Here is an 11,936-nt window from a genome sequence, read left to right on the forward strand (position 1 = left end):
TACATTCTTCCAAGAGAGATCAACTTGCCAGGATAACTCGAGAACCCCTTTTAGCTTCACCATAGCGAACTCCTCTGCCCAGCATTTGATAGAATCTTTATGCCCCGAGAAGATAGACAATCCTCATCGGGTGGCAAAATAGTAAAAACTCTGACTTGTCCGGATCAGACAGAAAAAGGTGCAAAATAGATGAGCTATAGGAGTAAAACCCCAGCTCAGGCAGACAGACTCAAAAGAACACATGAAGAGAATTGAGTTGGGGGCAAGCATGCAAGGAGTTATACTGAATGAAATACTGGGATACCTCGACAAAGAACGGGGAGAAAGGGAAGGTTAGGTCAAATTCACGTTGTTTGACAAAAAAGACTAGGCTACGATTTCTCTGAGGGTCGACCAGACCAGAGGGAGGAGGATCAGGAAGAATAATTCTCTCGTTGCGGTGAGGAGCCCTAATCTGAAACAGAGGGGTATCCAAATACTCTTGAGAAAAAAGGGTCGCCAGAGAAGAAGGGATGCCATTTTCGTTGGACTCTAAGTTCATGACATCAGGGAACTTAGGACCGTCCATTGCAGTATGAAAAACGTACCTTAAAGACGATTTGACAGGAAGACGGAAGAGATGAAGCGCATAGAGAGCAGAAAGGGAAGAAGGGTTTGGCAGAGATTTGAGAATTTGAATTTGAAGATAACAAAGGTAAGGAAAAGACGTTTTGTGAATAGCCATTTTCGGGCCGCGCGGTCATTATGAAAGCCTAGATATTTACCCTCTCATCACTCATGTAATAACTGTTGAGAAGGTAAAGGGGTACTTGATGACCGCCGGGTTTCACGCGTCCTAAGAGAAGGCCGGGCCCATGAAGGCAGTGCTGGCCCAAAGCCCATGAAGTTTTCATGGCAAATCGGTCCAACACCTTCAGCCCTGGTCTGGTCTCATGGAGAGGACCAGATCACTCACAAGTCCGGGTCTGTCAGGAGGAAGTCCAGCCCGATGAGGTGATAAGAGGAATGACAACAGGCCTAGTCACTTCGCAGCCCTGTCCGCATGCGCGCCGAAGGGAATTAAATGGCCGACTGGCATGAAGAGAGCATCTGATGCTTTCGTATGTACGGACCTGCGTGACAAAAGCAGGTGACACTACAGCAGAGAGGCCGTTAGGCGTCACTAGCAAACAAAGGAGAAGGAATAAAAGGAGAGGAGACACCTTCCTCTCCAACCAAGCTTACATAATTATTGTAAACACTATTTTTCGTATCTCAGAATTTCAATCTGTATTATAATTTTAAATACGAGTTGTGAATAGGACATAAAAATTTAAAAGTCAAAATTGAGTTTATTCATGTATATATCATGTCAATCCATTTAAAAGTCAAAATTGAGTTTATTCATGTATATATCATGTGAATCCATTTATAACATGATAATAATTATTTCATGTCATAAATTAGTCTATTAATTTAATTTAATATATTTATGATACACTTTATTATTTATATTATGTTTCCATATATGACCCACTTACTCATTTTGATTCACCAATTCATAATTATATTATTAAAAAAGATATAATATCTAATATAAATAATAATTTTAATAGTTTGTTTCAACAATGTGTATTAAGAATTCATTTAATGTATGTATTTATATAATATTATATTATTTTGTAAATTTTTTATTAAAATATTAATTTATTAAATATTAAAATTTCACTTTTTTTAATATTAAATAATTGAGCTTTGTATTTTAATATATTATTAAATTTATAAATATTAAAAATAAATATATAAATTTTATATAATATAAAATTTTAAAATATTAAAAATATTGAATTTATATCAAAATATGTGAAATAAATAATCGATGTATTAAAAAATGATTAGATAAATTTCGTATTTAAAAAAAAAAAAAAGAGGACAAAAAATGGGAAAAAGCTAGGTGGGGAGCTACACTTTTTCAAGCATTGCCAACTACGTAAGCAATGGAGCAAACAAAAATGGGCAGTTTCATGAACCTGCAAAGTTGACAGATTACCAAGAGCCTCCAGCTTTGGAAATAAAGTACAAAACTAAAGCTAAAGCAAGCTTTGCTTTCTGTTCAATTAGCAGCTGATCTAGCTGTATGTGGAGTGGACCCATCTCATATTCTGAATGGGACCCACAAATCGTGTTGGCCAAGCCACCTTTGGTCTGAACATGGTTTGTCTTGGCCGCTAAAGATTTTGCAAGAAGCCTCACCGGGACTCCCATTGCAGGCATAATAGTACAAGTACCTAACGTGCTTGCACGTGAGCTTAGTGTTCCACCAGAGCCTTGGATCATTAGCGACCATGTTGGAAACCGAGACATGAGCTTCTGCACCAGATTATATTTATCCGTAACTCCCAGTTTTGGAGTTATAAAATTTTGGATTTCCCTTTGATATTTTGATTCAAAGATTTTGTTTGTTCATTTGCCAATATAATAATAATAATCTTATTTAATTAAAATTAATTAGTTAAAAAAAACAAATTATAGAATTCAATGAATAAAAACAAAAAGACTAAATCTATAATTTATCAACTTTATTTTCATTTAATTAATTTATTTTTAATAATATAATATATAAAAATAAATGCATATCACCCTTTAATTTTTAATTATAAAATAATATAATATATAAATATATAAATATTATACGCCAACATAAATTAAATTATTGTATAATTTTAAAGTTAAAAGAATAAAAAATAAATGGTAGTTGAGTCTTTCTGATTTAAAGAAATATTTATTTTAATTTTTATATTTTTAAAATTTTATAATTTAATTTTTAATATTTTAAAAAATTATAATTTAGTCCTTATCATTAATTAAACCTCTCATTTATTATAATGAAAATAATCAAACTACTTTATATATATTTTTAATCTAAAATAATATAATTTTTGAAATTTTTAAATTTTAATTAAATCGACGATCAAATTACTATATTTTATATTATTTAGGAATAAAATCTTAGAGTCCACCTCTATATATTAATTTATAAATAATCTTTATATTTTATAAATAAATCTTATAGTATATTTTAAAATAAACTATTTTAAAATTAATTTCTAAATAATTATAATATTTAAAAAAAAATTCATATTTTATATGAATTCATTTAATATTATAGCTATTTAAAATTATTTTAATTTTATAAATTAATCTCTAAATAATTATAATATTTAGAAATAAATTTGGTATTTTATATGAATTCATTTAAGATTACAGCTATTTATCAAGACTTTTATATTTTTATAAATTAATTTTTAAATATTATAAATATTTATAAATAAAATTTTATAATTTAAGAATATTAACAATCAAATTAAATAAAAAAACGGTATAATTAAAGATAAGTATTCCGTTGTTTTTTTTCGAGTCGAAATCAAAAAATTAAAAATTAAAATATAAAAAATTATGATCAAAGAATTAAAATTGGAGAATAATCAAATCAAAATAAATTAAATAAATTTAATTTAATTTAATTTTAAAAAGCAATAATTGAAATTGAAAATATAGATCTTCTTACTAAATCTCATAACTAAATTAAATTTTTATTCGAATCAAACCAAAAATTAAATTTTAAAAAATCAATGATCAAATTAAATTGAATAGATTAAATATCAAACCGATTAAATTTAAGACCAATCAACATATAAAAAAGTTCAAAATTGATGTAGTATTGTATTTTGATTCGATACATTTTTTCTCAATTTTAATATAAATAATGAAATCGTAATTCAAGTATTATGAAAAAAAAGACTTTCAACTGAAATTATTATAAATTTCAAACTAAATCAAATCGATTAAAATAAAAAAATCAAACTAATTGGATTGGTTTAAAATTTAATTATTTTTGTGTTTATTTTTAAATATTATAATTATTTAGAGATTAATTTATAAAACTAAAACAGTTAATTTGAGAATATACTTAGGAGTCCATTATAAAACACAAAAAATATTTGTAAATATCAGCTTAAACATATTAATTAAAAGTCATTAAAATTAATTTTAAGTTAATATAATAACTATAAAATAGTTAAATATTTTTAATAATATTTAAAATAATAATTTTTATGGTAAAATGCATACTCTGTTTTTCCATCTTATCTCCACTTAAATGAATTTCACAACATCTTCATTTGTGTCTTATGGATACAATGCTCTCACACAACAAGAATAGCAAAATTCAAATTTGCAATTTTATAAATTGAATATCTTTCTTTTTTTTTTTTTCCTATGTAACAAAAATCTAAAATTTTTTATTATTCTACAATTTGATCTAAAATTTTAAAAATTAATAAAATTGTCTAAAATTATAAATTTTATTATAATTATATTCAAATTTAAAATTTGAATTAAAGAGAGTATTTTGATGATATCGCAAAATAATATGATTTTTCATATATTATGTAAGTAAATGCTATTGGTAAAAAAATTAAAATTTATAACTATTTTATAATTTAATTCAAAATTTTTAAAATTTATATAATTTAATTTAAAATTTCTAAATTTATTTTTTTATTTTTAATTGGTTTACTGTAAAAATTTACAACTCTATTTTTTTCTATTTACCACTAATTTTAATAAAAATTACAATAAACTCACATTTATTATTTTCTTACTAAATATTTTATTAAGTGTCTACAACAATAAATTTTACTATATTTATTATAAAAAACTATGTTAATATAATACAAAATAAAAATTACAATATTACTGTTTACAATTATAATATTAATCTTCAATTATAAAACAGCACTTGAAAATATAAATACAAACATCAGATTATGAGAAGACATTATTAAAATATCAAAAAATTAAGAGAATTAAAATTAAAAAATAGAAAGAAGTCATATTATTTATTTTTTGAACCAATCAGATGGAATAAAGTATAATAATAGGATTTTAAAAATTTAATAGTAAAAGAGAATAAATTTAGAGATTTTAATTGAATTATATTGATTTTTAAAATTTTATATTAAATTTTAAAATAATTAAAAATTTTAAATTTTTATATCAATAATATTTATCTATATATCTATAATAATTGTAAACAAATTTAAAATTTTACCAATTTTTTAAAATTTTAAATTAAATTATAAAATAGCAAAATTTTTTAGATTTTTCATATAAATAATTTTTTTTTAAATATGAAACTGGGAGAATGGAAATATAAACCTAATAAATTAATTAACTTTAACCCACTAAATCATTTCAAGCAATGTTTTGAAACTAAATATGTTTCATTGGTTATTTGTGGTAAGTAAGGAGAAAAATGTTAGAACCACAATCGTAAAAAGATTTTTAATGCCCATTTCACAATATCTTCACACAATTTGTTTCTTGCTTTAAAATTCCTTAAATACTACAAATTCAATATAATGACAAAAGTGGAATATCAATCTCCCCAAGTTCAATAATTTTATTATTTTATTAAAAGTTTAATTCAATTTATATATTTAAATACATAAATATTATAATTTTTAATAAAAATATATATTATTAAGATTATCCTTAAAATTTATATTTCTACATATGTTTTATTTTTAATAAATAAAATATATATTTATAATTATAGATTAAAGGGAAATTTTCGAAAATCCCTGTCCCACTCTGATTCTGATTCCGAGTCTTTAATGGGGGCGGGGGAATATGGACAGCGATCTCCATTCCGCTCGTCCTTATATATAAAAACATATATAAAAAATAAAATTTAATGTTATTTTGAAATTTTTAAGGAAACAGATAATATGAAATAAAAATTCTTTAAAATAATAATTATTGCAAAATTTAATAATATTAAAAAAATTATTTATAATTTTTCTTTTTTATTAACAAAGCGATCCATTGTTATGGCGATCAAAACAAAAATTTCCCTGTGTTGTAATAAGAGGGTGGCGGATGTCCGAATGCCAAGTCATCAAAACTAACACTTAGTCTTGGACAAGTGCCACGCCTTCCTCTGCCGTCCTCCTCACTTTACTCTTTCTCCCACTGCTGCTCTGCCTCTGCCTCTCTCTCTCTCTTATCTTTGCAATATCCAAAGCTCATCTGGCAATATCAGAGGAACGATAGAAAATTAAATAACCGACCGACTAACCTCACCATTTGCTGTCAATGGTGACCCTGAAAGCAGGGACCAGACCACCATGGGTAGGACTTGGAGCAGCTGTCTGGGTTCAGATAGCATCTGGGAATGCCTACAACTTCCCTCTCTATTCTCATTCCTTGAAATCTGTTCTTGGTTTTAATCAACACCAGCTTACTCTGCTTGGTGTTGCTAATGATATTGGGGAGAATGTTGGGCTCCTTCCTGGTATTGCCTGCAACAAGTTCCCTCCTTGGTCCATTCTCTTGATTGGAGCTTTTGCTTGTTTCTTTGGTTATGGTGTTCTCTGGCTCGCTCTTAGCCGCACTGTTCAGTCTATGCCTTATTGGTTGGTGAGTTTAATACTTTATGTTGATAATGCATGATTAAATATGAAGGAAATCTTGGAAACCCATTTGATGTTTTAGTTAATGGGTAGTGGTAATCCCTTGTGATGATTGTTTTGAGAGAAAGTAGAGTGATGTTTGAGTTTAACTGATTTTTTGGGGTTATTTGATTTTGGGATCAATTTGTGACTGAATTTTCTTTGTCGTTGATTGGAATGATTCATATTTTGAAGATGATTTACCGGCAGTGATCTATGAATGTGGAGCAACTTTCGAAGTTTCTCTATTATTTAGTACTATTGTTATTTCAAAGTTTGTCTTCTTGTTTAAGAAAATTAAGGCTCATTCTATTTTTAACCTTACAACTCTGATTATGGAGTCTGTTTAAGAAAATTAAAATTTACTACATCTATTCAAAATTTTTGAGGATTAAGAGCGATGCTTGCTTGGGAAATTGAGATAAATTGTAATTTATAGTAATATTTAAGGACTTTAGAGGAAAAGTTTCTTTTGCTAACTGTACAAAAATACATAGCCTTGTTCTTGCAAATTAAAATATAAGTGCCTATATGAAAATGTGTTAAACTATATAGTAGTTTTTTTGTAGTTTCGACCAAAATGAACTCATTCTTCTTTTCCACTTTATGGTGTTGCAGCTATGGCTTGCACTATGTATTGCTACTAACAGTAGTGCTTGGTTGACCACTTCTGTACTTGTGACCAACATGAGAAACTTCCCTCTTAGCCGAGGCACAGTTGCTGGTATTCTCAAAGGTTATGGTGGAATTAGTGCTGCAGTGTTTACTGCAATTTACAGTATGCTGCTTGATAGTTCCTCCTCTAAGCTTCTAGTGTTTCTTGCACTTGGAATTCCTGTTCTTTGTTTTCTAATGATGTATTTTGTAAGGGCATGTACTCCGGCTTCTGGTGAGGACTCCTCAGAGCATGCTCATTTTCTTTTTACACAAGCAGCTCTTATTACACTAGGCTTATATATTCTAATAACCACAATATTGGACCGCATCCTTCATTTGAGTACCCCAATAACTTATACTTTTCTCATCATAATGTTTATCCTCCTCATGGCTCCACTTGCAATACCCATAAAGATGACATTTTACCGTTCTAGAACCGGCAAATCAGGGATGCCTGACCAATCAGTTGGGTCATCGGAAAATCTGGTGCAGGAAGAAGCCATTGCAGACAAAACTGAACCATTGCTTAAGTCATCTTCATCAGCACATATCCTCGGAAGCTTTCACGAAAATGAGGAGGCATCTGAGGTGGCTATGCTTCTAGCTGAGGGTGAGGGGGCAGTAAAGAAGAAGAGGAGGCCGAAAAGGGGGGAGGATTTCAAATTTAGTGAAGCTGTAGTCAAAGCTGATTTCTGGCTTCTCTTCTTTGTTTACTTTGTTGGGGTTGGTTCTGGGGTAACCGTACTCAATAATCTGGCGCAGATAGGTATCGCCCAAGGTTTGCATGACACCACAATTTTGCTGTCCCTCTTCAGCTTTTGCAATTTTGTGGGACGTCTTGGTGGTGGGACTGTTTCTGAACATTTTGTCAGGTTAGTGCAACGGCAATTTAAATAATTTCCATGCCTAATTGGTTTTGTATACTCATCATTCTAAGTGGTTCTTGATACTGGAGCTGGGCCTTCTATTTCCATACACTCGTTAACTTGAAGTGGATATTGAAATGATCTTTAATTGTCAAATTCCCTTGTGATGGGTGTTGAAATCTGGCACAAAAATGTCCTTCCATCCATTCAAAATGCCTTGGTGGAATAAATTGTAGCTGTTTTCATTTCATTATGCATCTTATGCATATCCAAGAATTAGGCTTTGCAGTTGCAGCCCTGATGTTTTTTTGGGTTTGAGGCTTTAATCTTGATAGAAGACAGAGAAGGAAACAGAATTGCTTCATTTTCTCTGTTGTATTACTTTATCATAATTATGTGGGAAAATTACTTTTTTCAGGTCAAAAACAATTCCGCGTACAATATGGATGACATGCACTCAAGTAATAATGATCATAACATATCTGCTTTTTGCTTCTGGCATTGATGGTACCCTTTTCGCTGCAACTGCATTACTCGGCATTTGCTATGGGGTTCAGTTCTCTATCATGATTCCAACAGTCTCTGAGCTTTTTGGCTTGAACCACTTCGGTGTATTTTACAATTTCATGTCACTGGGCAATCCTCTTGGTGCATTCCTTTTCTCAGGACTTCTTGCAGGATATGTATATGATACTGAGGCAGAAAAGCAACACGGACTGAATCTGTTGCCTGGCTCAAGCATCTCATGCATAGGTCCACAGTGCTTCAGACTCACATTCCTTGTTCTGGCTGGTGTCTGTGGGGTGGGATCCATCTTGAGCCTTATTTTAACTATGAGAATATGGCCTGTTTATGAGATGCTTTACGCCGGGGGCTCCTTCAGATTGCGTCAAACCTCAACTCATTAAGATTATTGAAGTGGAGAATGGAAGTTTGAAGTCATTACAAGCAAGTTTGAAGTCATTACAAGCTGCTATTCTACTGAAGCACATGTTAGGACTTAAACCATCAGCTGCAGATTTATTTGCCAAAGAAATTCAAATGTACTTGAATAACAAGAACTTCCCTGAAAAAAGGAGTTATGATGACTGTGAAGTTCGGATAAAAATTTTGTGAAGATGATATTTTCACACGATATCAGCATAATGATAATCTCTGCACTTCATGTAACAGCTCGGCTCTAATTTTTGGATTCAATTTTCACTTATTATTTAGTAATTTCGTATTAGAATATATAAAACTCTATTATTTAGTAGTTTCGTATTAGAATATATAAAACTCTTTTATTCTCTTTAGCTAACGGATATGGGATGTTTCACTTCATGTCTATGATGAATATTACTAAAAACTAAGGTTAAAAAGGTGCCTTGGGAAATCACTGTCCTTATCAGTTATTCTCAACATATAAGATGTGTTAACCTCATTTAGGTGGAAAAATATATAGGATGAAAGGTGTCATTCGAAAAAATTAATCCAACTGAATTAATTTAAAACTTTAATTTGGTTTTTTATTCATTTCGGTTCGGTTCGATTTTAATTTTAAAAATTTTAATTATTTCCGTTCGATTTGATGTTAATTAGAAAAAAATCGAAAAAATTAAACCAATTAGTAATAATATTATATTATTTTCAATAATATAGAGAGATTAAATCATATTAAGGGTAAAATATTTTAATTAAATTTTAAAATATTAAAAATAAAGTGTAAAAAATAAAAAATTTATTAAAAATTTAAATTGATTGAATCAGATCAATTCGGTTTGATTCGATTTCTTATCAAAATCAATTTGGTTCGGTTTTTATAAATACCAAAATTTTGATTTTTGATTTTTTAGTTTAAAATCGAACTCACCGGAACGAAAGATGCATTTTTATCAGTCATATTTCAAATATGAAAATTTCAATTGCATGTTTGAATATTACGACAAACTTTCTATTGAAAATTCGGTTAATATATAGTAGTTTAATTATTTTACTGGATTCACTATTTTTTTTTTTTAATTTAACCACAATTTAGTTATATTTATAAATTTGAATTGTTAGAATGTGAAATCAAATTGATAATTATATGATTCGAATTAAGAATTGTAACATTCATATATATTTAAAAATTTATTCCATAAATTTGAATCGTTTTCGAAAATCCTGAGATTCTAACAACGGTGGTTGCAGCTGGCATTCTTACTACGAAGTGCTTTCGTTGTTCTTCTCTGTGCTTGAACAGTTGTACCTTATAAATATCAGATACACTAGATCTGCTTTCTTTTATTTACTGTGTTGAATCTTGTCTGGTAAATCTCGTTTCAAGCAAGATTCCTGATATAGAAATTCTCTTATTTATCATATCAACATTAGATAGAAGCAAGTACTAGCAGAAAATACAGAGTTTGCTTCTGAGAAAGATGAAGCAGAACCAAAATCAACTCTCATCACCGTGAAGAAGATGAATCAGAGAAAAATTGAAAGGAGAATTAATTAAAATAAAAAGATTAGAAAAACATTTCAAGTGGGTTTCATATCCTGAAAAAGTTGAGCCCAAAGTGACTGTTCATCAAAATCATCATTTCTCACTCTGCCCTGCTTGCTATCGTCCGACAGCCTAGCTGTTCCTGTTTGCTTCTGTTTGCTCCTATAAGCAAACGCTAATCTGTCATTCACTTTCCCATCCAACGGTCCAGAAAGTTTTAAGCTTTTAGGCATAATAGGCATCAAATTCTCAGGCACTCTTCCATCCAACGGCCCTGATAGGTTTATGTTTCTATGGTGTACCATGAAACTCCCTGGTACTCTTCCATCCAAAGGACCTGACTTCGCTTGTCTCCTGGTCCTGACCACTGGAGGCTTGTCTATCCGGACATCATTGTCACTCTTGTACTTTCTTGTCAAGGCTCCTCTCCTAGGCGGCGGTTCTGGGAGGACCTTTAACACTGGATCTTCATGGAAAACAAACCTGCAAATGCACTTCTTAAGGTTCTTTTTAGTTTCGTTGACTGCAAATATGAACTTGGAAAGAGCAGTGGTGCCGCCTGGTCCGGCTTCTTTCCTAGCAAGCTTGAGTATTTCAAGCCTGTGTTTAGCTATTGAAATGCCCATGCTTTGCAGAAACTCATGGTTGAAGTGGGCTAAATCTTCTTGTTGGAGCTGATTTCTGGCGAAGGCAAGGCTGTATTGGTAGACCAGTGAGGGCTCAAGGCCACTTCTTGATAGCCAGGAGAACCAATCCATGGCTGGTCTGGTTTGAGCCATACGGTGCAAGAATACAAGGTGGTCATGTGCTAAATTTATGAGATATAGTTTGGCTGTGAGGTGGTCCTTAGACATATACGTATGAGATATGCAGATAAGGAGGGAGAAGAGGAAGCTGTACTATTATCTTTTTATTGAATTTGAATGGTAGTTGTGATTGAGAACCAATATGAGATGATTTCTATGGTTACTTTGTTATAAAAAAATTTTTTACAAAAATTGAATATCATTTTTATAAATTTACGTAAAATAGTTGTATTATTCGGCAAAAAATATATTAAATTAATGAAAATTGATGTTATAAATATATTTTTATATAAATTAATATAATAAAAAGTATATTAAATTAATAACATTATTATTCAAAAAATTATTATTAATTAAAAATAATATTTTATTCTACTACTTATAAAAAAAGTATTATTATCTTTATAATTTAAGATTTCATAATATTTTTTATAATTTTGATATGTCATTATCTTTTATTAATTAGATAATTTTTTTTAGAGTAATTACTTTACAAAAATATTATGTTTATATATTTAACTCTCGAGTTAAATTTTGAGCGTCGAAAATGGTGAAATCCGATGATGGAATCTTTTATTTTATTCTTAAAAAAATTTGTAATTTATAAAAAGATTATAAAATTAAAATATATTTTTTAAATTTTTTT

At 29.6% G+C, this 11,936-nt stretch overlaps 2 protein-coding genes across 2 annotated transcripts; one reads left to right on the plus strand and one right to left on the minus strand.

Moving 5' to 3' along the window:
• The first annotated feature begins 5,932 nt into the window (after positions 1-5,932).
• Positions 5,933-9,312, plus strand: LOC110616862 (protein NUCLEAR FUSION DEFECTIVE 4). Its single transcript, XM_021759365.2, has 3 exons — positions 5,933-6,462; positions 7,113-8,023; positions 8,436-9,312. The coding sequence occupies exons 1-3, from the start codon at positions 6,139-6,141 to the stop codon at positions 8,923-8,925; spliced, it is 1,725 nt and encodes a 574-aa protein (XP_021615057.1). The 5' UTR covers positions 5,933-6,138; the 3' UTR covers positions 8,926-9,312.
• Positions 9,313-10,519: 1,207 nt separating this feature from the next.
• Positions 10,520-11,338, minus strand: LOC110617849. The gene has a single exon (XM_021760855.1). It carries the CDS (start codon positions 11,336-11,338, stop codon positions 10,520-10,522), a length of 819 nt encoding a protein of 272 aa, XP_021616547.1.
• Positions 11,339-11,936: the final 598 nt, after the last annotated feature.

This window comes from Manihot esculenta, chromosome 6, assembly GCF_001659605.2.
Source record: "Manihot esculenta cultivar AM560-2 chromosome 6, M.esculenta_v8, whole genome shotgun sequence".
Lineage (NCBI taxonomy): Eukaryota > Viridiplantae > Streptophyta > Magnoliopsida > Malpighiales > Euphorbiaceae > Manihot > Manihot esculenta.

What these genes read in the sequence shown, in the direction of transcription:
- LOC110616862 (XM_021759365.2), top strand. Translation starts at nt 6,139, where the DNA reads ATGGTGACCCTGAAAGCAGGGACCAGACCACCATGGGTAGGACTTGGA. An exon ending in AGTCTATGCCTTATTGGTTG is followed by an intron (nt 6,463 to 7,112) that starts GTGAGTTTAATA and finishes ATGGTGTTGCAG; the next exon opens with CTATGGCTTGCACTATGTAT. An exon ending in GTTTCTGAACATTTTGTCAG is followed by an intron (nt 8,024 to 8,435) that starts GTTAGTGCAACG and finishes TACTTTTTTCAG; the next exon opens with GTCAAAAACAATTCCGCGTA.
- LOC110617849 (XM_021760855.1), bottom strand. Translation starts at nt 11,338, where the DNA reads ATGTCTAAGGACCACCTCACAGCCAAACTATATCTCATAAATTTAGCA.